General features: G+C 42.6%; 1 protein-coding gene across 2 annotated transcripts in view; it reads right to left on the minus strand.

The window, feature by feature from the left end:
- Positions 1 to 906: 906 nt before the first annotated feature.
- The window catches only part of LOC100049489 (activin receptor type-2A), a 47,766-nt gene continuing 22,688 nt past the window's right edge, over positions 907 to 25,984 (minus strand). Inside the window, exons 3-12 of one of the 2 annotated variants that reach the window (XM_023964076.2) lie at positions 24,174 to 24,301; positions 22,085 to 22,239; positions 15,999 to 16,022; positions 7,052 to 7,195; positions 6,813 to 6,956; positions 5,021 to 5,166; positions 4,814 to 4,928; positions 4,593 to 4,731; positions 4,387 to 4,517; positions 907 to 4,306 (exon numbers count right to left, since the gene is read on the minus strand). In XM_023964076.2, the coding sequence (XP_023819844.1) occupies positions 4,121 to 4,306; positions 4,387 to 4,517; positions 4,593 to 4,731; positions 4,814 to 4,928; positions 5,021 to 5,166; positions 6,813 to 6,956; positions 7,052 to 7,195; positions 15,999 to 16,022; positions 22,085 to 22,239; positions 24,174 to 24,301 (1,312 nt within the window). In that variant the 3' untranslated portion in view covers positions 907 to 4,120. The remainder of the gene's footprint in view (positions 4,307 to 4,386; positions 4,518 to 4,592; positions 4,732 to 4,813; positions 4,929 to 5,020; positions 5,167 to 6,812; positions 6,957 to 7,051; positions 7,196 to 15,998; positions 16,023 to 22,084; positions 22,240 to 24,173; positions 24,302 to 25,984) is intronic. The other variant, XM_004066368.5, reaches the window with a different exon arrangement.

Consider the following 25,984-nt stretch of genomic DNA (forward strand, 5'->3'; position numbering starts at 1 on the left):
GGTAGATTTTATTTGAAACATTTAAAAGTATATGATGCAGAAATTAACTAGAACTGACATTTGTTTTCTAATTGTTTTTTTCCTAAAACAGGTATATTCATATATTGATTGTTGTGTACTTGATTGAGACTTTATAGAATTGTTGACATTTGAAAGGGGTAATTATAATCTAATTACAGCCAAGTAAAGCTAGAAACTAAAATAATTAGGTTGAAAATACATTGCAAGAATAGGCTGAAAATAACTAAACACTAAGTTAAATGCGTTATTGCTAAAATATAAAAAAAGGGCTAAAAACACAAAAACTTAAAGCTATGTTACAAGATGAAATTATGTTAAATGGCTAAATAATACTAGAAACTCAATTGCTTTAAGAAATCACACTAAATTCTATATTGCTAGCCGCTAGGCTAATATGTAGTCAAAAACACTACACGTGTTGAAAACGTGCTCTAGAAGCTAGCAGAAAGCTAATTAAGGCAAAATATGCTAACTTGGCTCCAAAATTCTGTCTCAACTGTCATTAGTTGTGGTTTTTTGTTCAAATCTATTTCCAAGTGTGTAACCTTTTTGCAAATTTTTGAGTCGGAACACTTTCATTAACCCTTGTGCTATCCTAGGGACTTTAACATTGGGAGTTGGGTCATATAGACCCACTAGACAGTGCTCTGAACCTTTCTTCTTCAATGATTTGTGATCTTCACTGGTGTTCATCGATTACATGAAATCTTTCCACCTTCATCCACCTTTGCGATGGTAGGGAGAACACGTCTATGTAAGGGGGGGTCATCTGGACCCCATAGGATAGTACAAGGCTTAAAAGGTCAACAACAAAAGCTGCTGTGGTTCAATTTCCCCTCATCTTTGTGAAAGTATGCTGGAAGCGTGACAAAATGACAAAAACACTCACAATCTAAAAACACATTTATTTACATCGCGTGGATGAATTCGGCTGATAAAAATCCTTACAGGCTAACGGCAGCCCAGAGCGACAGCGCTGACCTGGGATCAGTCGTCTCCTTTCTCCGCTCGTCTTCATTCCAACACTTTCCAGTTTCAGAGCGCCTCATCCATTTTTCACATTTTTGTCAGTAACATGAAATTTACAGTCACATGTATCAGGAATAGAACGTCATCTCCGAGGATCTCGGATCAGCGCTGCCACTCGCAAGCCTCCAGAAATGTACGGTCAGAAAATCGCTTGTAGTGTTTGTTTGTGTGGTTTCCTGGTCAAAATTCCAGATGTGGGTCCGACTTTGCAGTCGCAGCAGCGGGGGTGACTGCGTTTCAGTGTTCCCTCGAAATTTCCCGCCGAAAGGGGGGAAAAAACAGAGATGCTGGAATGAGTTGTCACATAACGGGGAGTACTGCAACCGTTGGGGCATCCGAACAGGCTCCCTGAGGAACTCCTCGGGTGATTGCATTGTTTCTTGAGTTGTAAAATTCATGTTGCAATTTTTTTTTCCGTTTTCTTTTCTCAGCATCGATGAATGTAGAAGGAAACACTGAAGTTCAACACGTACTTATAAAGATTCAGCTCAGAGTATATAGTTGATACAAGTATTTATGTCTGTACAAATCCTGCGTAAAATAGTGGGGGGCGGGGCAACAAGACACAAATGTTTCACTGGTAATATATGCACAGCAAAGTGAGGTGCTGGAAGGGGGGGAGGGGGGTCGCAGCAGAAAATCGTAAAAGCTTAGAAAAGTTTGGACGTCTTTAGATGGCGGGCAGGACTGGAGGTGGCCAAAGATCGGAGATTGTCCGCGATCACCTTGTTTGATTACGTTTTGATTTTGGTTTTCTCAGCCCGCTAGCTTACAAAGAGGCGCTCAAACCCACACAAAAAAAAAACAACCTTTTTACTATTTTCAGCTTTTACTATTTTCTACCGGACGGGGCACAATCGCAAGACACAAGCCCTTGACGGTTCGGCGGTCCGATCCGTCAGGTTCCGCGCTGTACAACCAGGTCCAGGCGTCTGCTGAACATTCATTCTCTGGTCGCTTTTGTCCGTAGATCAAATAGAGTTAAGCGGGTCACAGTCCGTTGTCTGTTCATTTTGTCGTTTTGAAGAATTCCTGAATCGTCACACCCCGCCCACCCCGTCCCACCCTTACACAACAAGAACAACAACCACGAGAACAACGAAACACTTATCCTCGAGCTGCACACCTGAGCTCCGAACCCCTACCTCAGAAAACAAAACAAACAAAAAAAAAAACCTCAGGCCAGTAAATTAAAAATAAATACAACACGTCAATATGCAAAGGTCACGGGGTCAGAAAAATGAAGATGCTACAAGTTTCTGGTGTCTTGAAAGTCCCTCCTGCAGCGGTTGATTGCGGCACTGGTTGCATATAACTCACGTCGAAGAGCATAGTACTGAATCCCTGAATGGTGTTTGTCGGTTGGGGTTGGTTCCGCCGGCGCAGTTTCAGCTATTTTTCTTCCCCAGAGGAACCGGCAAAAATGGAGGACTTCTGGTTTCGCCGTCCGCACCGCGAATGAGGTAGCTCTGACCGAGCCGATCGTCCATGGAGGGCGGCGGCAGAGGAAGCAGCAGCTGCAGACGTCGCTCTCGTGCTACGGTTGGCAAAGATGGCTTCGACTTCCTTCGCGCGGGGCGGGCGGGGGTTGTTTGCGTGTCTGTTTTTTTTTCTCACCACGTTTGAAGCCTTAGTGTAAAACTGCGCCGCGCGGAACCGACACCCCAAGCTTGAGGAGAGACTGCAGGTCTGCCGACACCGGAGTTTCGACGTCCCTCGGAGAAGGTAAAGACTCGAAAGAAAAAAAAAAAAAAAGGTCACGGCAGTGACTGATACATCCGTTTCGCCTGACATCGATTAGAAGAGCTGATGTATGTGTGGGGGAGGGGCGGGGAGGGGCAGGGCGGGGCGGGGATGGCACCAGGGTGGTTAGCGTCGATGTGAGCAACACCAAACTGCATAACCGGCAGATTTTTTATGGCTGAAATAAAAAAGAAAAATCCATCAAGCAGAGCTGGACTCCACCAACGACCCGCAGTTAACCTGGTTAGTGGTATGAGTCCAGACAGGAGGAAGTGAAGGCGTTCCAGCTCCCGACGGGTGAGGAGGACAGTAGCAAAGATTCCTGAGGTGTTTCGAAAAGAGAGGACAAGCTGAAAATAAAACAAAAATGTATATATATATATATATTTTTTTTAAAAAGCAGGTTGGCCCAGCTGAATATGATAGAAGGGATTAGGGGGTAGGGCCCCTCAATCTGGCACCTCCCCACCAAAATAATCACCAAACCCCGAGAGAATCCGTCGGGTTTCTTTGAATTTTTGTTAAATCGGGGGGGATGAGAGGAAACCCAAAATAAGGATTGAAAAAAATACTGACAGACATCGCAGTGGGAGGGTAAGGGGGGCGTGTCCCATGGCCAAAAAAACGATGAAGGTGACGATGAGCAGGGGGTGATGATCAAGTCCGTCTGAACTGAGGTATACCTGGTTGAAAGAGGTTCATGTTTTCTTTTTTTTTTTCTTTTCGTTTTTTGTTTTGTTTTAAATTGTCGTAATGCTTGAAAATGGACCCGCCCCCCCTAAGCCCCGCCTCCCCTGGTTAAAGTACGCCTAATAAACAACCATCAGGGTCCATGATACACTATGTACAGCAGCATTACACTATGAACATTCAGAAGCCGTTGCTTGTTGGCAGAAAGACAGCCGTTTCTTCAGAGGAACGCACACAGGAAACAGCGATGCATCAAAAGCGGAGCCCTCCCCCGCCTTTTTATGTGTTTTCCTCTCCAAATGCTAAAATGCAGTTCAGTTAAAGTCTGAGAGCCAAACATCCTGCACGCTTGTGTGTGTGTGTAAAAAACGATGCGTGGTAAAAGCGTCCGCCGTTCCCGGCTCGTCCCAAGCGTCTGCTTGGGGGCGACGGGCTCGAATCCTCAGGCACACAGATCAAAATGACGTGGACTGATGTAGTGAGGTGGGCGCGGGTGTTTCCTGAAGTAGCGGCCCGCACTTAAAGATTAAAAAAAAAAAAAAAAAAAAGCTAAAAAAAAAGAAGGAAAAAAACCCAAAAACATCAAACCGACCAACCAGGGTCGGAGGTTTCTCTCCTCCAGCTGATTTGTCGCTGATCATAGACTAGACTCCTTTGGGGGGAGGTCCACGTTCGTCACCATGGTAACAATCTCGTCCGGGCCGATGATGGGGGCCTGGCGCTGCATCTGGCCGATGCGCTCCTCCACGCAGCCGGCCGACAGGCGAGCCTCGGCCTCGTGGTCCCAGCAGTCCTCGATGGTTTCGCAGAGGATGGTCAGACCCTGAGGAACACCAAGGGACACATTTTAACCTCTGCGCTTCTCCGCCGAGAAAAAACGCCCAAAATACGACAGTAGCTCACCGCGTGTTTCTGCCAGCAGTCCCTAAGGCAGGGCCGCAGCTTCTTATGCACCACCACCTCCTGCATGTCCTCTAGGGACGGGTGCTGACCCACCTCTTCCTCAAAGGGGAGCATGTACTCGTCCACCGGGCCTGTTGACATGTGTCCCCCCATGAATAAATCGCGGTAAATACCCCTAAAAGAGCGTTTGTGTTGGCGTCACTCACCATCTGCAGCGGTGCAACGAGACGCCAACTCCCATAGGACGAGACCGAAGGCGTACATGTCAATGCGCAGGAAGGAGTCTCGCTGGAAGTTGATGGCCCCCTCCAGGACCTCAGGGGCCATGTAGCGACGGGTTCCCACCTGCGTGATCCAAAACCGGCACGGTGAAAGTCTCCATATGCCCCAACAAGTGATGAGGTGGCGTTGTGTTCGCCGGTCGTACCTGTCCGTGCGTGTCTCCAGCAGATTTTCCGGCCTCAAACTTTAGAGCAAGGCCAAAGTCAGCGATGCAGATGGTCAGGTTGCTCTTCAGAAGCAGATTCTTACTCTTGATGTCCCTAACAGAAAGAAGACGCCCTTTCAGTACGACAAATCAGAGCTGGGAGAGCCAAAATATAAAAAAATACCGCAGTTCGCCGATGTCAATCACCTGTGGGCAATGGAGGGCTTGTGCCCATCCTTGTGTCCCGGGATGTCCTCGTGCAGGTAGGCGAGGCCGCGGGCCGCCGTCTGAGCAATGTGGCAGAGCTCGTTCCATGACACCACGTTGGCTTTAAGGAAGTCTGTCAGGGAGCCCTGAAAGGGAGAAGATGCAGCTTCTTAATGGCGGCTGCTGACCATACCTCAATTGGGTGAGAACAAATTCCAAATAGCGGCCCTAAAAAAGGTGATGGCCCATAGCAACCATAAACCTTTTTTCTTCTCTTGTTGGGATCAATGTCTGTACAAACTATTGTGTCTCTATCACAAAGTAAATTTTCCTATTTTCGTTAGCAACCAGTCATTTTGTCTCCCTCATCAAATCCACAACAAAATAATGTAGCTTTCACATGGTGCATTTTGATTTATAACATCAAAGTTCACATGTAGCTGTGTTTAAGGTGGTCTTTCAGGGAGTACTAAGGAATAGAATATGCAGCTTCCAAATGCTTCTGCAGATCATATCTGTATTGTGTGAGAACAAGTTCAAACTAGCAGCCCTAATAAAGGTGATGGCCCATAGCAACCATAAACATTTTTTCTTCTCTTGTTGTGGTAAAAGTCTGCACCAATTACTGCGCCTCTACCACAAAGTAAATGTTCCTTAGCAACCAGTCATTTTGTGTCCTACATCAAATCCACAACAAAATTATGTAACTTTAACAGGGTATATTTTGATTTATAACATCAAAGTTCATATGTAGGTGTGTGGTAACCTAACTAGCTAAAGTTTCGAAGACTTTTGCTAAGATGTCCCCCCCATTTTGACTGAGGATGGTGCGATTTGTTAAGGTTAGAGACAACCTAAGAGTTTCTATACCATGTTGTGGTGTTTTGCAACTGAATGTGATAGCTAAAATTATGATGAATTGAGTTGGTTGCCATGGCAACATAATGTCGGAGTGTAGGAAGCATTTCTTAGGTTTTGAGATCAAGAATTCAAGCTCTTTGGTGGTATTTTTTTCAGATTTTCAAGCAAAAAAGGAAAAAAAAAGAGTAGATACTTTCAAACTGATCACCTCAGTTTGTAAACAAAGTCCCGTTTTTCACAATAAAACGAGGAGTTCGAGCATCTTAATGAATCCTGAGGAGAATGCGAATTTATAAGGAACACACTAAAGACACAACGTTTCTATGGCAATGACAAAAGACTTCTAAAAAAACAATCAAATTTCCTGACCTGAACTAACCTGATCGTCAACTTCTGGGATGTTTTTTTTCCCCATCAGGCTTTAATGGATGTTTAAACACTTAACTACTTTGTGAGTTGACCTTAAAGCTCCCGACACGCTCCTTCTGTTTACTTCCTTTCTCCTTACACAACATCTCTGCTCATTTATTAAACATGCCGGTATAACACAAGGTCACTTCGGCAGAGGCCAAAGGCACCCGCAGCTCTGGACGTCCGCCACTAGAGGGCAGGCAGGACCAACAGGAGGAAAGGGACGGGTCGTTCTCTTCTTTCCAGGTTTGGAGAGCGTTTCTTTGTTATTCCCTAAGAGTTTGAGAGGTGTGAGGCAAGCCCCCGCACGCCGCCGCAGCCGCCACAAAATCCTAATCAAAGATGGGGGCAAAATCAGCGGTGAAGGAGGCGCTAAGCCCTCCCAGCTGTGCGGCAGGAGGTTCAACCGCGGTTTCACACCTCCTCCGGAGGGTGCGCCAGGAGTGCCAGGTCCCATGCTGCGTGGACACAAACATGCTGCATGATGGGGAAAAAATGCGATGCTCTGCGTCGGACTCACCTTCTCGTGGTAGGCCGTGATGAGCCACAGCTCCAGGTCGAGGTTGTTGTTGCGCTTCTCCACGCCGATGAAGTGCAGGATGTTCTCGTGCTTCATGCCACTCACGGTGTAGATCTCGTACTCGTTCTGCCATGACAGTTTGTCCTGCGGGGAGGAAGGCAGCGGCGTCGTTAAGCGCAACCGGAAGAAAAACGGACAAAAAAATTGGACCTCAGGGCTCCGCTCCGACGCCGGCGCACCTGGATGGGGAAGATCTTGACGGCCACGTATTCGCTCAGCAACTGCGCCTTCCACACGCAGCCGAAGCGCCCCCTGGCTTTCACCTCGATCAGCTGCAGGGGTTTGTGGCCCAAAATGGGAGACGGGGGCGAGGGCCCGGGATCCTGCAAAGAGAGGACACAAACAGACAGAGGACATGAGGGCGGGAGAACTCACACGGAATGATATCGAGCAGCGCAATCTGTGAAGAGTTGGTTTGGTTTTTCTGTTGTTTTTTTCTTTTGAGAAGGGTGGGGGTGGGGGGCTCTTCTCTCAGGAGGAAGGACGTGGTTCGAATCCCGACTGAGACCTTTCTGTATGTGTGTAATCCTGTGGGATTTCTCCAGTTTCCGGACACCATGTTCTGGATGGATGAATAGATGATTGGATGGATGAATAGATGATTGGATGGATGAATAGATGATTGGACGGATGAATAGATGATTGGATGGATGAATAGATGATTGGATGGATGAATGAATAGATGATTGGATGAATGAATAGATGATTGGATGGATGAATAGATGATTGGATGGATGAATAGATGATTGGATGGATGAATAGATGATTGGATGGATGAATAGATGATTGGATGGATGAATAGATGATTGGATGGATGAATAGATGATTGGATGAATGAATAGATGATTGGATGGATGAATAGATGATTGGATGAATGAATAGATGATTGGATGGATGAATAGAGGATTGGATGGATGAATAGATGATTGGATGGATGAATAGATGATTGGATGAATGAATAGATGATTGGATGGATGAATAGATGATTGGATGGATGAATAGATGATTGGATGGATGAATAGATGATTGGATGGATGGATGAATAGATGATTGGATGGATGAATAGATGATTGGATGGATGAATAGATGATTGGATGGATGAATAGATGATTGGATGGATGAATAGATGATTGGATGGATGAATAGATGATTGGATGAATGAATAGATGATTGGATGGATGAATAGATGATTGGATGGATGAATGAATAGATGATTGGATGGATGAATAGATGATTGGATGGATGAATAGATGATTGGATGGATGAATAGATGATTGGATGGATGAATAGATGATTGGATGGATGAATAGATGATTGGATGGATGAATAGATGATTGGATGGATGAATAGAGGATTGGATGGATGAATAGATGATTGGATGGATGAATAGATGATTGGATGGATGAATAGATGATTGGATGAATGAATAGATGATTGGATGGATGAATAGATGATTGGATGGATGAATGAATAGATGATTGGATGGATGAATAGATGATTGGATGGATGAATAAATGATTGGATGGATGAATAAATGATTGGATGGATGAATGAATAGATGATTGAATGGATGAATAGATGAATGGTTGAATAGATGAACAGATCATTGAATTGATGAATAGATGATTGGATGGATGAATAGATGATGGGATGGATGGATGAATAGATGATGGGATGGATGAATAGATCATTGAATGGATGAATAGATGAATAAATCATTGAATTGATGAATAGATGATTGGATGGATGATAATTAGAAGATTGGATGAATGGATGGATGAATTAATAGATTAATGGATTGACGGATGGGTGGATGGATGAATGGCAGATGCATAGTTAGATGGATGGCTATATAAATGGGTAGATTGACCGATGATTGAGGAGGGAAAGATGCATTCATGGCCGTTGGAGCTGCAGTGGGACGGCGGCCAGTCCCGACTCTACCCATCAGCTGTTTTTCCTGAATGTTAATAAAAACCTGGGGGCAGCTGCTGGTCTTCGGTGCGGTAATGGCGTTACTGCGGAAGCACGCAAAGCGCCACGGCGTCTGCCTTCCGACGCCACACACACACACACATCAGCAAAACCCGCTGCTCCACATCCAAAGTGGGTTAAACACAGCTGGCGATCGGCGTTAAGCTGATCACTTTCACATGTGACTTCACAGAGAAGGCCGCCAGCCAGCGGAGACACGGAGGCGTGAGGGGGAGGGGGGGTCAAAAACAAGCATGCGGTGCGGGGAGTCACATTTCCGAGGGATAAAAGGTGGAGGAGAAAGACGAGCACATGACGGATGGCGCTTAGATGAAACCCGATAGGCAACAAAAAAAAAAATCTGGAGGAAAAGCAGGCGTTTGGTTCGGCGGACCCAGGGAGCGCCGCCGGTCAGCACGGCGCTGTTTGCCTGACCTCCCCGTAAAGAACCCGGCTTTGAGTTACGAGCTTTGTGGCAGACTTAATAGCTGGAAACATCTTACACCTCGGAGCTATCTTTGGGATGAAACGCCCCGGCCGCCTCCAAGGTCCAAGTCCTCCTCAGGAAGCCTGTTCGGACAAGAACGGCACAGCTCGGGGGTGGGGGGTGGGGGGGGGCAAACTCCCATTTTACGAGTCGGATTTTTATCGGGAAGTTTTACAGCTCCTGGTGAACTTTGGCCTTTTGGTGAAGCTCCAGAGGCTGAACTGAAGAGAGTTCTTTCCCTCTCTTTGTCGGCTGGATGATGCAAGTGAAGGAAAAGACGAGAGGCGTCTTTCCTCCAGGTATGGGGGTGGGGGCTTTCAGGCCAGGGAGGGGGGTAGTTCCTTTGTTTACTTAAAATAACAGAGAGCTGTCAGGCAGACCTGCCGTCGGCGTGAACCGCGAATGGCGGAGAAAAATACTACCCCGCTGGGGGGATCGGGTTTGGATGTCAGAGCGACGCGAATGCACCAGGACTAAACGGTTTCACGGCGGGGTCCGCCCCCCCCCCCTCCATCTGGTTCCAATGCTGGTTCTTGAACACAAACGGGTTCTCGGGGAGTTACGTTTTCCCCTCGTCAGTTGTTGTGCTTTAGTTTTAGGTCGAGGGAGACGAGAGCGATGACAGATCATTGGTGGGAGGTGACCGGGTCACTGTTGGAAAGACTGTTCCGGGTCCATAGTCTCACGCAAAACACACAGTTCGCATCCGAAGTTAGGAAACTGGGTTTTTTTTCGGAGTCAAGAAAAACAAACTCTTCCATTTAATATGACGGGATTTCTTTTTGGACTATACGTTTGGTACGATATTTAAAAGTTTTTTGCTATTTTACAATTATTTTAGATATCGTTGTCAAAGCGGTTGACCGAATAAAGTTTAGGTCCTACTAGGTCAAAGGTTCTCAGTGTTCATGTGGGGAAGCCAAAGGCGCTTACAAATCCTTTTCATCAAGTCTCAGGTCTTTATGTCTCAAGTCTCAAGTTGTAACTTAATTTAAGTCTCGAGTCTCTGATGTAATTTCAATTCAAGTCTCAAATCTTTACTTTTATTATCAAGTCAAGTCGTCATAAATTCACGTCCAATCTCTGTTCTTTATGTCTTTTTTCATGTCAAGTCTCAAGTCGTAAACTCTAATTTCAAGTCAAGGTTCGAGTCAAACTCTAATTTCAAGTCAAGTCTCGAGTCTTTTACTGTATTATCAAGCCAAGTCTTGAGTCATAAACTGTAATTTCAAGTCAAATCTTGAGTCTTAAACTGTAATTTAAATTCAAGTCTCGAGTCTTAAACTCTAATTTCAAGTCAAGGTTCGAGTCTTAAACTCTAATTTCAAGTCAAGTCTCGAGTCTTTTACTGTAATTTCAAGTCAAGTCTCGAGTCTACCTGTACTTTATTGTCTAGCTGTAACTTTAAGCCGTCGTTTTTAAGTGACTTGTGGCAACACAATAATAAAGACAGATTTTTCTACTTCGAAAAGAGCGCTTTTTTTTGACTCAGTCATCAATGTCCTTAAGACAAAAAAAAAACAAAACAAATGGACACTGTACACAATTCTCACACCTCGAGTCTCACGGAAATCTCCTGTCTTTGAGGTAGTCAACGTCTAAAGTGCAACTTGTCTCAAGTCCAAGTCTGTGGTCCAAGCCATTGTATATAGAGATGGACAAAGATCTGGATTATACCACATTATACGACACCCTTTAGTGTTCTCTCTTTTCCATTGACGATGCCTCCGTGTTGGGAAATTCCGTCATTTTCTTTTCTTTGGCTCCAGCGTTTGAGTCCTTCCTGTTTCGCTTCCATCAGGTCTCAGAAGCTCCGCTGACGTTTGGTCACGCCTTTACCCTCCAAATATTTCTAGCAAATGACATTTTGACTTTCGTCACGTGACGCTGTCCTTGTTTTACCCGCGGTAATGAAGCGACATTATAAATGAGAACACCAACAAAGGGGCTCTTTGCTGAGAACTGGATGTAGATCATTAAAAAAGTGAAGCATCTGACGGCTATTGACATGACAGACAGAAATGTTGGATCCAGACATACAGGCTGAGCAGGAAACGCGGCAAAATGGCTGCAGCCCAACGCTTTTAGGTGATTTTGATGATCCTGTCATCCCGTCAGAAAATCCCCTCAACACTATTCCGATCACTATAAATCACTATTCCGAAAAAATTAAATTTCTAAAAGTGGAAATTAGCATGAATCCCAAAAATGCTTAAAACGTCCCTGTTTTCCAAAAACACTTCATGAAGAATAATGTTGGAATTGGTTGATACGTTTGAACTATTTGGCCAAATAAGGATCAGTGTAAAGTGAACAAAAAAATCAGATTGTAAACTTTTAAAAACATTTTAAACTCTAAATTACACATTGTTAACTTGAAAGGAGCATTGAAAAAATGTACGTAGGAAAAACTATTTTAAAAAATCTTGGGAAAAGCGCTACTACTGCTGTATGCCACATCAGCGGAAGGCGCCGCCAACAACAGACGCTGTTCTGGAACACAAATGACGTCCTATTAAACTTTACCACCCAACGTCAATCATGTCACGTGAATTGAGAGAAACCAAAACACCAAAATGGACAAAAGCAGCTGTTACAAAAAAAAAGAATTTGGTTTATTGAGTTTTACGTACATCTACTTTTTTCGCATTTTTATTATTTCTTTTAGGACAAAGATCTGGATTTGTACAATGTGTACTTTTAAATTTTAAAGCGTTTTTAACTTTTTTTTTCCTTCAGATTTCCAACTTTTTACTTTATTTTTTTAAATTTAGGCTAAAATAATCTTGATTTGACCCCCTAAAATACTTTGGCTGAGATAATTCCAAAGATTTAACTGCTCTTTTAAGAAAATAAAAGCCCAAAGGTTAGCTTTCAAATTAAAATTTAAAAACGTTTCATTTCTTTAGCGTGGTTCTCCTAAAAAGAAAACAAGCAAAAATTTCCATCCATTTAAAATAAATTCTCAAAATCTGACTTTAATTTTTTCCTGTAAATTGCGATATATCGAAAAAATGCAAAATCTTTCATGTTCTGCCAGAAACAGGAAGTGAACAGTCACATCAAAATTGATGGTTCTATTGTGTTTCATCGCAGGATAAACCAAAAGCGTGCGACGAAAACTGATAATTGTTAAAACGACAGAAGTGATTCCCAACTTTGTGTCGGGAAAGCGGTTTAGTTCTTGGTTTTGACACAAACTCCTGAAACAGGGGTCTTAACCCTCCACTGTGACTCTTATGTGTACGTTTTTAATTTTAAAGAGTAAACTAACTCTATGCTAAAGTTAGCCTGAGCTGGTGAAGCGTTTGTCGCTAGCGGGAGAAAGTGCTAACAAAGGCATGCTGGGAAATTAGCTAGATTAACATCTGCGCCAACAGTCTCGCCCACAACGCAAACGCAAGTTTCTAATTAGCTACTGCCGAGGTGCAGAAACTATGCCTTGAAAAAGGACACAGGCTTGTAGCTGCATAAATATAAATACATGACCACTAGGAACGATTTTACGATGGACAAAAATATAGTTGGAGTGGGACTTTAAGGTGGATTGTAAAGCTACGTTCACATTAAATTCGGCAATATGCGTTGAAGTGGCCACTTCCAATGAAAAGTCTATCTTAACAAATTTTTTGGGCATCCGCGTTCCAAACTGCCACGTTCATGGATAGCAACGGACGTTTTTACGACTTTTTTGGGAGGCTCTACGTACAAAATGCGTGGCTAATGAGCGCGTGTTGCTAGCTAAACCAGGTCGAACTTTGACCATCAGGGAGTTGGATTTGGTAGCGACGTATGGATGGTGTCCTTTTTGAAACATGGACTTGCAAACTTTAAAAATTAATTAAGGAGGAGAAATTTATAATCGCGGTTCGTACCCGACTGGAATTTAACGGAGCGAGATTTCCTGTGACATTTCGCAACAAGCTGTTGGTGGTGGGCAAGCGCCAGAAAACGGTAGATAGAGAAAGAGAAGAAGAAGCATCCTGTGGATTGAAAATACGGTAGGCATCACTTAATTAGCTCTTATTTCACGTTAGTATTTTACATATATGAATTTCTGGCTGAGAATGTATATTTTATTAATACCGCTGATATCAGACTGCCTTCTACCACATTTGCTCAATTGAGGAAAGAGGCACAGGGAGTCTTTTATTTTGAAAGGAAGCCATGTCAAAAGTTATAAAAAATTTCATATATTGAAAACAGGCTGTTTTCTCTTTGTTTTATTTATTCCAAAAACAAGACTTCATGTATATTTATAATAATAGTAACAATAACACAACTACAAATCATTGTTTTCTTTTTTTTTAAGGTTGAAATGAGACTTTGTGGTTCTGGTCGGGTTGTAGTTGGTTAGATATAGACCCAAATAGTGCTTTAAGTGTTAAAGGTTGCAGCCTCCATCAAACACCCTGCTGTTACTCCCCATGTTTTTGGAGCCGGTTGACGCCGAGACAGACTGTGCGATGAAATGTAAGCCGCCGATCCCTGAAGGAGGGAAAAAACAGCCACGCTTTGGACGCCGTCTTTTAGCCTGAAGGTGAATTCCTGCTCGGGAGCCGCGCGATGATGGAGCCGGCTGACTTGGACGGGAGTGCTGACACCTGGATTTGACGACGCTTGCCCGATCGGAACTGCTTAATGCGGCTAATCCTGACTATCTGGTCCGCAGGCGTGTTCCTGCAGGAGCTCTTATCTCGGTTGCTCTCTGGAATCTCGTGCCTTGTTTTTTTGTTTTTTTTTTGGGTCTTTTTTTTCTCCCTGACGAGGCGAGGGGGCCTCCCGCGGGAGTCATCAGATCTGCCGTCCGATCCAGGGGCGCCTCGGCCTCCGACGGGGCGCATTTCACTGATTCAGCACACCGCAGGAAGCAGAAAAACACAAAACTGCTGGTTCACGTCGTTCTTCTCAAGCTTCTCCCGTGGCCTGCTCGGGTTTCCCGTCTGACCGATGGCATCAAAACACGTCCTTCTAGCGTTTAAACCGGCGTAAACAAAGAAAAGGACGGCGAGCGGCTTCCAGAAATTCAGTCCTGATGGCGGCTTGTTGACTTGAGACGACATCACCAGGCAAAGCGGCTGATGTGACCTTAAGAAGAGCTAACCTAAAGTGACAACACGCCAGACTTTTGTTTTCTAGAAGAAAAGGCACAGATGTTTGCAGCGCCACCTCAACATCTGACCAAAGGCGACGTTGCACTTCGCTTCAGTCTGTGGTTTCGGCATCAAACCCACCACAGAACTCCCTCAAAAGTTCGGAAAAAAAAGCTGGTTCACACCCATTGACTGTATCTGAAAACTGGACCGAGTGAAAATGATTTACAACAAAATCAATACGGATGTTGCCATGTAAGCAGAAATTGGTCAGAATTGATCCAAGTCGACATTTCCGTGGCAACCACTCTAGCCAATCAGTAGTGAGCTTGTTGGAAGGCCACACCCCTACCGTTTCGAACATTCTAAACACTGGACATAAAGGGCCAGCAAGAATTAGCAATAAACACCTTAACCCTCTTTCAACTGCCGTAACTCTTCAGAGCAATTAACTATGGCCAATCAGGAGTGAGCTTGTTGGAAGGCCAAACCCCTAACGTTTTACATTTTTTGAATGTTTCGAATGCTGATGTTTGGGCCAGTAGACACCGCCTAATTGTGGAAGCATCTGATTGGCTAGTTTGTGACTTTAATAGTTAGCACTATAGAAAAAAATATGAAAAAAAGTTCAGATTTGCAAGAACACGCTAACCATCTTTCGATAACCGTGAATTTTCAACTGTTCACACAATTAATTCTTGCCAATCAGGAGTGAGTTTGTTGGAAAGGATTCAAACATTGGATGTAGATGGCGCCCAAGCATCACTTTTATGGAAGCGTCTAATTGGCTAGTTTATAACTTGAATAATAAGCACTATAGAAAAAAATATGAAAAAAGGTTCAGATTTGCAAGGACATGCTAACGTTTTTTTAAACTGCCGTAACTTGTCAACCATGCAATTAACTCTAGCCAATCAGAAGTGAGCATTTTGGAAGTCCACACTGCTACAGTATGAACATTGCAAATGTTTCAAACTTTGGACATGGGGGCCAACTTTACTTAGCGAGAAAATCCACCTAATCATGGAGATCGCGGAAATAGGCGAGGTTTGCGATCTATCAAAGCGCATTATTTAGACGTCGCAGGTGACGTCTTCGGTATTAAAGGGTTAAAAGAAAAAATGTTAGCAAAATTTGTGTTCTGACAAATGACAGCTGTTTATTTCTCCATAGAAGTCTGCAATTTGGGCTTCTTGAAGCCACTTCCTGTTTGGAACTCAGTCCAGTTCTCATATACAGTCAACGGTGAAATCACAAATACAAACGATACAAACATCACAGGCGGTTATTCATACTGTTAAATGTGCGTGTGTGTGGGGGGGGGGGGCTGCATTCATTTTCCCACCATGCACTGAGAGTTCTGGCGTGAAAACATCAAAGGACGTCCGTCCCCATGCAGCGGAACCAGGCAGAGACAGAGAAAAAAATGCGACGGAACATGGGAGAAACTCAAACAGGAGGTGCGTGAGACTGAGTCAAGCTCGGAACCCAACGTAAATAAATAAAATCAATAAAAAAATAAGTGAAGGAGGGGGAGAAAAGGTGGTAGTTTGAACGGTAAACTGCTCTTACCTCCACCATAATGTGAAAGGCGTGCTGGTTGAGAAGGAGCATAAGAAGCACAGAGAGAAATCAATGCTACCATCTGCCAGTTAGTGATGCAGCAGAAGCAGGTTAAAGGTAGGCGAGGATGAGTCCAGCTTTGTTCCCGCTCTTCATCCGCAAATGGCTACGGGGGGGGGGGGGGGGGGATGGGGAGGTTCATATCACACTGATGAGGTAAGGAGCAACCTGAGCGTTTGGCGACGGGAATGCGGGAGAACAACTACGACTCCAATGATGAGGAGAAAAGCAACAAATGAAATCATGTATTTTTGATTGGATTTTTCTCTCTAATGAAGCTCGTTTGACTCCCACATTAAATATTTAGCTACTTCAGAGAACGTTTAAAACAAATTTATGAATTGAAAAATAAAGGTTTGATCAAAATAAATGCCATAAATAAGAGAATTGATCAGTGAAATGAAAGTCTGCTTCCAATAACTGGTGTCTTCAATCACAAACATTCAAATTTTCCTTTATATCTTTAAAAAATGTCACTTAAAAGTGAAATTATTGGTCCCTCTTTGGGATTTAAACTATTATTACTGTTGCTTCAATTTGAAAAACATGCAATAGTTCATATTTTTGAACAAAAACACGCCCCCAAAAAATCGTCACTTCAAGACCAGTGCAACTGTTTCACTGAAATTTTTATATTACAAAATAAAAAAACTATTTAAAAAAACTGTGGTTTTTCGCATTTTTGACTAGAAAATGAAGAAATTCGCAATTTAATGACAATAAAACCATTTGAAAGTAGTTTTTATGGAAATTACAAAAAAAAAAAACACAAAGGAAAACAGTAGATTCTATTAAAATACCTGGACCATAAGTCAGACGAATTTAAGACTTCTTCAAGGTTTTTGAGACTTTTCCTTAAGTTATGACAGAAACAGCCAGATCTGTTAAGCAGCTTTCGAAAAAGAAAAAAAAGCACCTCCTCATCAAAAAAAAAAAAAAAAAAGGAGTTAAGGCAAAATGGGTCCAAAATGAGAGTGAAGGTGTTAGCGCTGCACGTATCCGAAAGGTCGGATATTTGCGATCTTTTCCCAAAAAAATTCAAGCGTGAATATTTGTGATGTCAGGGATACAATCACAAACATTCATGCTCAATTTTTAGGAAACAGATCGCAAATATTCCATTCCTCCGAAATTTGCGATCTTTGCCCAAAATATAAAAATAGCTGATCTATGATCTCTGATGTCACCGACAATTTCTACCCAAGTTTTCCGTTCAGGATCGCGAATATCAGAGAACTAGAATATTTGTGATGTGTTTTAAATAATTTAAGGACACCCGAGATTGCTCATTTGCGATTTGTGACATCAGAAAATATTCATATTTTAGTTTTTAGGAACAGAACACAGTTATCAGACTACTATTCATGATATGTTCAACGAAAATGTAAGTACAAATATTTGAGATTTCTGAAGTCGCAGATTTGCGATCTCTGATGTCAGAAATATTCATACTCAAATTTTGGGTTACAGATTACAAATTTGCGATCTCGGATGTCACAAATGTTTGTACTTTAATTTTCAGGAAAAGATCATTAATAAGAATAATCGGATATTTGCTATTTGTTTCCGAAATTTAAGGGCAAATATTTGGGATAGGAAAGATCAGCGAGTTGCGATCTCTGATGTCACAAATATGTGTACCTTAATTTTTCGGTACAAATTCCAAATATTAGTACTTGGATATTTGTGATCTGCGCCTTGAAAATTAAAGTACAAATACTTTTGATTTCCGACATCAATCTCTGACATTACACATACTACAAATTTCGGGTACAGATTGCGAATATCAGAATACTTGAATATTCTGTTGCAAAAATTTAAGTAGAAATATTTCTAAAATTAGAGATTTGCTATCTTTTTAAAAATAGTAGAGTTAACATACACTGTATTTATGGCTCTAAACTTGCATATTAATGTTGGAATTTAGGGATATAAACTAAAGTAAATAAATCTGTAAAAAAAACTATTACGTATTTTCATAGTCGAAAAAAATTCCAAACTTTTGACCAGAAAAGTCACATGGAAACGTTTTAAACATCCCAATTTTTAAGACCAAGACATTTAAGACTTTCTTAAGACTTTATAGGACCCCGCGGGAACCCCAAAATACAGTCAATAATGATAAAAAAAAAAAAAAAAAAAAAAGACGAATATGAAATTAAGAACATTACGGGGAAGAAAACAAAAGAGACCATTGAATAATGGAGGCTGGGGAGCAACGGAATGATGGCGCCAGAGAGCCAATGTATGCTGAAGAGACGCCAGCACGCCGTTTTTCTTCATCTGATCTCCCTGATTAATTCCACCTCCGCCAATATGAAGACGACAAGTGGACGAGGAGGTGCAGGAAAGGATCACGAATGACCATTAAGTGGGAGAACAATCCTTCCTAACTAGAAGCGGCGAGATGTTGGCGGAGGAAAAAAGCTGGATGAAGATGAGAATATGACCGTCAAGCTCGACAACCGCCTATAGAGAAGAATCCATAATGTTCTGCCAGATATTAACAACATTTAAAGGTGAAATACACAAAAATGAATAATAAAACAAGCAAGAAAACCCCCAAAATCTGACCCGAGTAACGTCGACAACGTGACGACAAACAAATATGGTGGGAAAACCAAAATAGCAGAAATATGAGAGAAAAAAAAAACCCAATTTGGAAGAAAATAGCACTTAAATGCAAACCAAACAACAAAAGTTAGACTACAATGTCCGGAATTCTGGGAAAACAAAGACAAAAGACAATCAAAAGAAGACAGAATTATAAAAAAAGTGATGAAATAGATGCAAACTATTACAAAAAAACAAAAAAAAAAACAGCAAATGTTGGGGGGAAATACTCCAAAATGAAAAAAATAAGAGATGTGAAAGAGCTTATTCGGACCAACGTAAGCAAATATTTCACCAAATTCGTGCAGTTAGGACCACATTTTACTCAAACGATGGAATGCAAAAAGCATCTTAAAAATGCAATTTCCTCATTTTGTATTTTTTTCTCTAAAGGATTTAATGTCAAGAAAAATGCTTTAAAAATTGTTGGTAGTTTAATTTGGGTTAGATATTTAAAACTATTGTTTTAAAATAAAAAAATGAAATCAAGGTTGCTTCAAAACCTTTTTCTGTTTTTTTTTGACTCTACCTAAACAGCAGCTTTAAACCAAAACAGTGGCTAATGCGGAGGTAAAGGTCCATAGTAACCATAGATTCTTTTTGGTCAGTTGAGCTGATAAACACAACCTGATAATATCAAGCCTCTAGGTTAAAGCAAAATGTCATAGTTTCCTTAGCAACCAGTGATTTCATATGATTGATATGGAGCAAAATATTGGAAAAATCATTGTGTTTCTAAATAGGAAGAAACTGTAAAATAAACCAGAGGTTGTTGCTGTAGTTAGATAACCTTTTTTTGTTAAAAATTTTTAAAAAATTAATAAAATTGGTCTGTATTCTTTAAGACAAAAGTTTCTACACTCCTATCTTACCATGTATTCAAAAATATCTTCATTAACGACTGTAAAAGTATTTACAGTCTGGTTTGTCAGTTGTTTGTATGTAACAAGCCACCTAATGGCTAATTAACGATGCCCTTTAATGTCAAATAAAAAAAAAAAATCAAAATTGCTTCAAAGCCTTTTTTTCTTTATTTTGACTCTGAAGCTTTAAACCACTTGGTTGCTAATGCGAAGGTCAAGGTCCATAGGCAACAATGAATTTATTTGGGGTCAAATGAGCTGACAAACATAAACCTGTTAATATCAGACTCTAGGTCAAAGCCAAATGTAATTGTTTCCTTAGCAACCCGTTTGTTTTCGACTCCGCAACTTTAAACCAAAATGGCGGCTAATGTGAAGGTCAAGGTCCATAGCAACCATAGACTTTTTTTCATGCCTTGGGCTGATAAATACAAGCTGATAATTTTAGGCCTGTAGGCTTAAGTAAAATTTTAGTTTTCACATATAAACCACTGTTTCCACACTATTAATATGGTGGGAAAGAAAATCCATAAACACTTTGGAGTTTTTTTGCTGCTGTAGTGTCTGCGAAAAACGTAAAGATGGATCAAGTATTAACCCCCCTAACTCAGAATTGGCGCAAAGGGTGTATTAGGAAATATCCTATATAACTGAAGGTAGTAAGGAAACGTTTTTGTTGCAATGTGAAAAAAAAACGTTTAGAAACCGAAGTGTAAAAGTATAGATGTTTTTCTGTTTTTAATCGTAATCTGCCACCTAGTGGCTAATTGTTTATTTGCGTTTCTGATTTCTACAAAATAAAATCAGGGGGTTTTGCTTTAGTTACGCAAATATTAAATATTGAAACAATAAATGTGAAAAATACCAAACTTTTTTTGTTGAAAAGTAAATAAATAAATAAAAATAATAATAATTCCAACATGGCGTCTATTTTAAAGATGTAATCGATCAATACTGTGGTGAGAAAAACAAGGGGCTACAGTCGGCAGCAGCTGCATGCAGCCACTGCAAACAACTGAATCAACATCTCCCAGAAGCACACGGGAGCTGCTGCTACCCCCCCCCCCCCCCCCTGCCTCCGAACACCTACTCATTCGTGGAGCGATGCACACCCAGTTCCACACCAGCGGCTATTTTCTTTCATCCATCCGTGAATCTGGTTTTATAGCCGCTGCCTCGTGGGTCGATACCTGATCTACTGCTTTCAGGTCATGATCTCGTTATACGTTGTTTATATTCCCCCCCCCCCCCCCCCACCCCCACCCCCCAATTTATCCCTTTCCAGGTAAGATGCTCCATAAGCCTCTTAGCCGGGTTGTTTTCCCCGATGCGCAGCAGCTTTGTTTCCAGATTGCGTTGTGTAACTGTATTTTCATCTCCCGCCGAGCAGCGCAAACACAATCGAGTGAAGTTGAGAGAATAGCGGGACGCTGCGCTCACTCCCCTCCCCCACACTCCCACCCACCCACCCACCCACCTCCATCCTCGGAGGGCAGAGCTGCAAGCTTCTCTGTGTTTAGTTTTGTTTGCCTATATAAAGCCTCATCAATAATGCAGAGGCCCCTGACTCCTCTTCCATACGCTGGAGAGCTTCGCTTTTCTTTTCACTGTTGTGGTGTTGTTGTTTTTTTCAGAGCAGCATATAGCTGCTGCTACCGATGCAACCAGAAAAAACCCCGCAGACACCAGCAGAGACCATTAGAAAATTGCAAAAATGAGTGGAAAAATACGAAACTTTGCAAAAAGCTGAAGAAAACCCGTCGAATCCAACTGGATGGACCTCACAGAAACCATCTACAATGGCAGTTATTGGCAGAAATCTGTGGGAACTCGCAGAAACCGCCAGAAATCTGCAGAGACATCCGAAAAGCGTCCAAAAATCGCAGTTATTTGCAAAATTCTGCAGAAACCCGAAGAACTCGAATAGAGGAGTAACTAGTCGAAAATCGGAAAACTCGCTGAAGCCGCCTAAAATGTCGGAAATTTGCGGAAACTGGCAAAGACCTACAAAAACCCGCAGGAACCCGAAGAAACTTGTCGAGTGCAGCAGAAACTGGTCGAAAGTCGGGAAAAACTCAGAAAGTCGCAGAAAGTAACTAAAACATTGGAAAATCGCAGTTCTCCGCAAAAATCTGCAGAAACTGGCAAAAACTCGTAGAAATTTGCAGAAACCCGCAGTACGTCGCAGGAACCACAGAAACCCTGAAGGAACTCATGAAATGGAGCAAACTCACAGTAGCTCCAAAAGATTTTGCAGAAATCCACAAAAAAACTGTGAGAAACTCGTAAAAATCCACAGAAGCTCGCTAAAACAGGCCAAAACTCACAAGAACTAGCGGAAACGTGCAGAAATGTGCAAGAATCAGAAACGTTATCATTTTGGGGAAAAGGCCCTAAACTGAAGCAAAACGTTTATCCTTTAAGCTCCGCAGACGTCTGGAGCCGGGACAGCGGCCATCCTGAAGTCCCGGCCTTCCTCTGCTGGGTCGGGCCCGTCTCCAGCTCCGACGGACGCAGAGGCCTGGCGCCTGAAAGTGGGACGGCGGCTCGGACACTTACGTGGGTGGGGACCAGGGCGGCTGGGTAGGCCAGTTTGTGGTGCCTCCACATCCAGAAGGAGAATAGGACGACGGCGGCGAGGCCCACGATGGGAACCAGCGAGTACAGCATGGTGCTGAAGAGCTGCGGCTTCTGGGGGAAGGGGTTGGAGGTGGCTGCGGGGCGGGAAAACAGAAAAACAGCGTGAGCTTTCATCTGGATCGTCCTGACATTGAGGATCAGCGCTCAGCCGCAGGATTAGCGGACGCGTCTCGTGCCGGGGCGTAATCCTCCTGCCAAAAATATCGCAGCTTTGACCCGTGCCCAACCCCCATGGGAGTCTCCGGGTCAGCCCGCACGTCCCCCTCGCAAGGTGCGACAGACCGATTCGGCGAGAGCTGTCAGAGCGCTGCTGCCTTGCTCGGAGGCGGCGGTGGTTTGGGGGCGGGCACCAGCTGCACTGCCGGACTCTCTGGGTGTTTGGTGAAGAGTCAAATCCAAAGGAATGCAAAGAGACAGACGGGCCTCTGGGCTCCGAGTCAGACGAGGAAGGACGTCAGAGGAGCTGCCGCAGCGCCAGAACCCGCAACTGCACCCGGATGCGGCGGAGAAACGGGTTGTCTTGCTTTGGTGCGTTTTATTTTAATTGATGTTTTTTTCTTTTGGGATTGATTCTGAAAATTACGGCTTTTCTTTGTGTTTTCATCAACTATCAAAAGCAATTTAAACAGATTAAAACCTTTTTTTTTTCTATAAAACAGCTTTAAGTACGGTTTAAGTAACGGTTAATATCAAACTCACTTGACAAATCCTTTATCAACTTTTAGCGACTTTATTTTTTCATTTATGTAACCCTTTAACATCAGAGTTTTGGCTTTAATGTTGACATTCTTTGACCTACGCTAACTCTTCAACCGTTTATGCAACTAACGGAATCCCAACGGATTCTACACCTTAGAGAAGCAACCTGAAATGTAACACTTTACTGTAGTAAAGCGTTTACGCAATTAACGTAAACCGACGAACCGCAGCTCGAAAAAAAACCACCGATGGGCAACACTTTGTTGTATAAACCGACTTATTTTGACATGGAAAAAAGGAGCTTTGGCTGAAGTCTTTACGCAACTAATGCAAACCAGCAGGTTCGTAAAGTAAGTAGATTTTGCGCCTATGTGACACCTTACGGTAGTAAAGTGTTCATGCAACTAACATAAACCAGCAGATTGTGACGTAAAGAAAGTATTTTTGCGCTAATATGCATCATTTTACGGTAGTTAAGTGTTTACGCAACTAACCTAAACCAGCATATTTTGACATAGAAGAAGTAGCTTTGGGCTAATATGTAACATTTTATGTTAATAACTACGTAACTAACGTAAACCAGCAGATTTTGACGTACAGAAAGTAGTTTTGCGCTACTATGTGACATTTTACGGTAGTAAAGTGTTAACGCAACTAACGTAAACCTGCAGATTCTGACATAGAAGATGTAGCTTTGAGCTAATATGCAACAGTTTACGTTAATAACTACGCAACTAACGTAAACCAACAGATTGTTACGTAGAGAAAGCAGTTTTGCACTAATATGCAACAGTAGTAAAGCGTTTACGCAACTAACATAAAACAACACATTCTGCCTTGGAGAAAGTATTTTTTTGCTAATATGCGACATTTTACTGTAGTTAAGTGTTTTACGCAACTAACGTAGACTGATCGAATTCACAAAAAAGTTGCTTTGTGCAAATGTAACCATTTTACTGTAGTTAAGTGTTGACAGATTCAGATGCAGAGAAAGGCTGTTTTGTTCCACAATCGACTAAAAACTGCTGAAGACTTAGCCCTAGTGATGACGTTCTTCAAACTGTTTTCGTTTTTTTACAAAATAATAAAACGAAAAACCGATTGAAATGTTAGGTTTTTAACATCAAAAACAATTTTTAGTCACTCTGATGTCAGAGAAAGTAACTTAGACCAGGAAACCGATTTCAGTCGTTTTGAACAAAACTGACCCTTCAACATAAAAGCCTCTATTTATAATTTTTCATTTAATTATATGTTTTATTATGAAAGACTTGCTAAGTACCAGAAAAAGTGTTTGGGGTGCACGTACTGTAAGCGGTTGAATGGTCATTCTGCTGGGGCCCGTCCGGGCCGTGCATGAACCTCTCGTTGCACAGGTTCCCTTCGCAGCAGCAGAAGAAGACATCTGGACTCTCCTTCTTCTCCACGCACTCATTGCTGCAAAGATTTTTGGCAGAAAAGAGACAATTAGCATCCGAACGAGCCACAAAGCCTTTCAAAACTAACTCCCACGCAACCAAATAAACATGCAACAGAAGACGGAAGCGCGCTCCCAATCACACGCTCCGGATTTCACTGGCACTCACATCAGATAAAAGCCAGAGGAAGCGGCAGCCGCCCTGGACTTGCTCTGCGCTCTCTGGGGACGCCGGCGGCGCCGTCTGAGCAGAGGTACCAGAACCAGACCCCTGCTGCAACTTTATCGCTCAAGGGATCAAAGCAAAAACACAAACTGGGCTCACGTCCCGGCAAGATAGGGAGCCATCGCAACAGCCTCTAAATAACGTCTGTTTGCCGGCCCGGGTCTGGGCGCGTCCATCAGCCTGAACGCACCTCAGATGTCCCCAGTGGTGGTAATTAAAGTGGTGTCTTGAGCGAGTTATTCAAAGTAAGAGCGCACAAAGGGACGGATGCTGAGCTCAAGGTGATTTCAACTGTATTTACAGCTCACACTGCCGCTTTTTGTTCCTGCAGAAATCTATTCCTGCCGCTTCCCATCACCAATAAACGCCCTGATTTGATTCACGCCAAGATTCGCCACCTCAGAAGGTCCAATTCGTCCGGCAGGTTAGACTGCCGAATCAAAAACGTCTGATATACGCTTTCGAACTGAAAGGAGTGACCCCTGCCCCCTGGCATTTTAAAGTATCTGCCGCCTCCAAGAAGCCAAAAATCGACTTCTATTGCACAATAAACAGCTATTACTCTTTTTAACTTATTTGAACGTGTTTTTGCTAATTCCCTTCTTTTCTTCGCAATATTTTTTCTGTAAGCTATTTAAGTTATCAACTGACCAGCCAGAGGCTTCAATAAAAGTAGGTGGAGCCAGCTGACCCCCACATCAAATATTCGAAACGTCAGACAGAGTTTTTTTTAATGTATTTTGCATTCTAGTGGTAGGAGTGTGGGCTTCCAAACAAGCTTACTCCTGATTGGCCAAAGTGGGTGCCATAGAAACCACTCTGGCCATGTCACACAGCCGCTACGACATTTTGGGCCTTTTGTCACGTATGAAATAAGTCGGTCTTTTGTGATATATGCGTGAAATACGTAATTCGTAAGTGTTTTGTCCTTCGCCGATGTGTGCAAATGTCTATCAGGAATTCTAACGACGGGTCTGAACATGAATTTGGTTTGGATCTGTTCAAAAATTTTGATGGGTTGCGAATTACGCAATTTATGCGTATTTTACGTAGTTCATACATAATTATTATGTAAATCCTACGTAACTGATTGCAATAATGCATTTGCAAATTTCTGACTTTCCACAACCGTTTTACATCTGTCTATCGAACTTTTCACGCATGTACCACCAATGTATAACACGTATACGGCGCACATATCACATTAAAATTACGTAATTGACGCACAAATCACTAATGAATTGCATGTACAAACGGTGCAATTATCGCATACGACTCATGTTTGATGTTGATTTATGTGTTCTTTGCGGGGTTTATTCGACTTCTTCCGAGGTTTTAACATGGTTTATTCGTGATACATCTGGGCAAATTTGACGCAACTTTTCTTGTGTTTTCTTTGTATATTTTATTTCGTCAGAGCCGGAAATACCTCTTTTCCGATGCATGACGTCAGCTTATCGGCAGCTAATCTTTGATT

The sequence above is a fragment of the Oryzias latipes genome, chromosome 2, assembly GCF_053564925.1.
Source record: "Oryzias latipes strain Hd-rR chromosome 2, Olatipes_Hd-rR_3.1".
Taxonomy (NCBI): Eukaryota; Metazoa; Chordata; class Actinopteri; order Beloniformes; family Adrianichthyidae; genus Oryzias; species Oryzias latipes.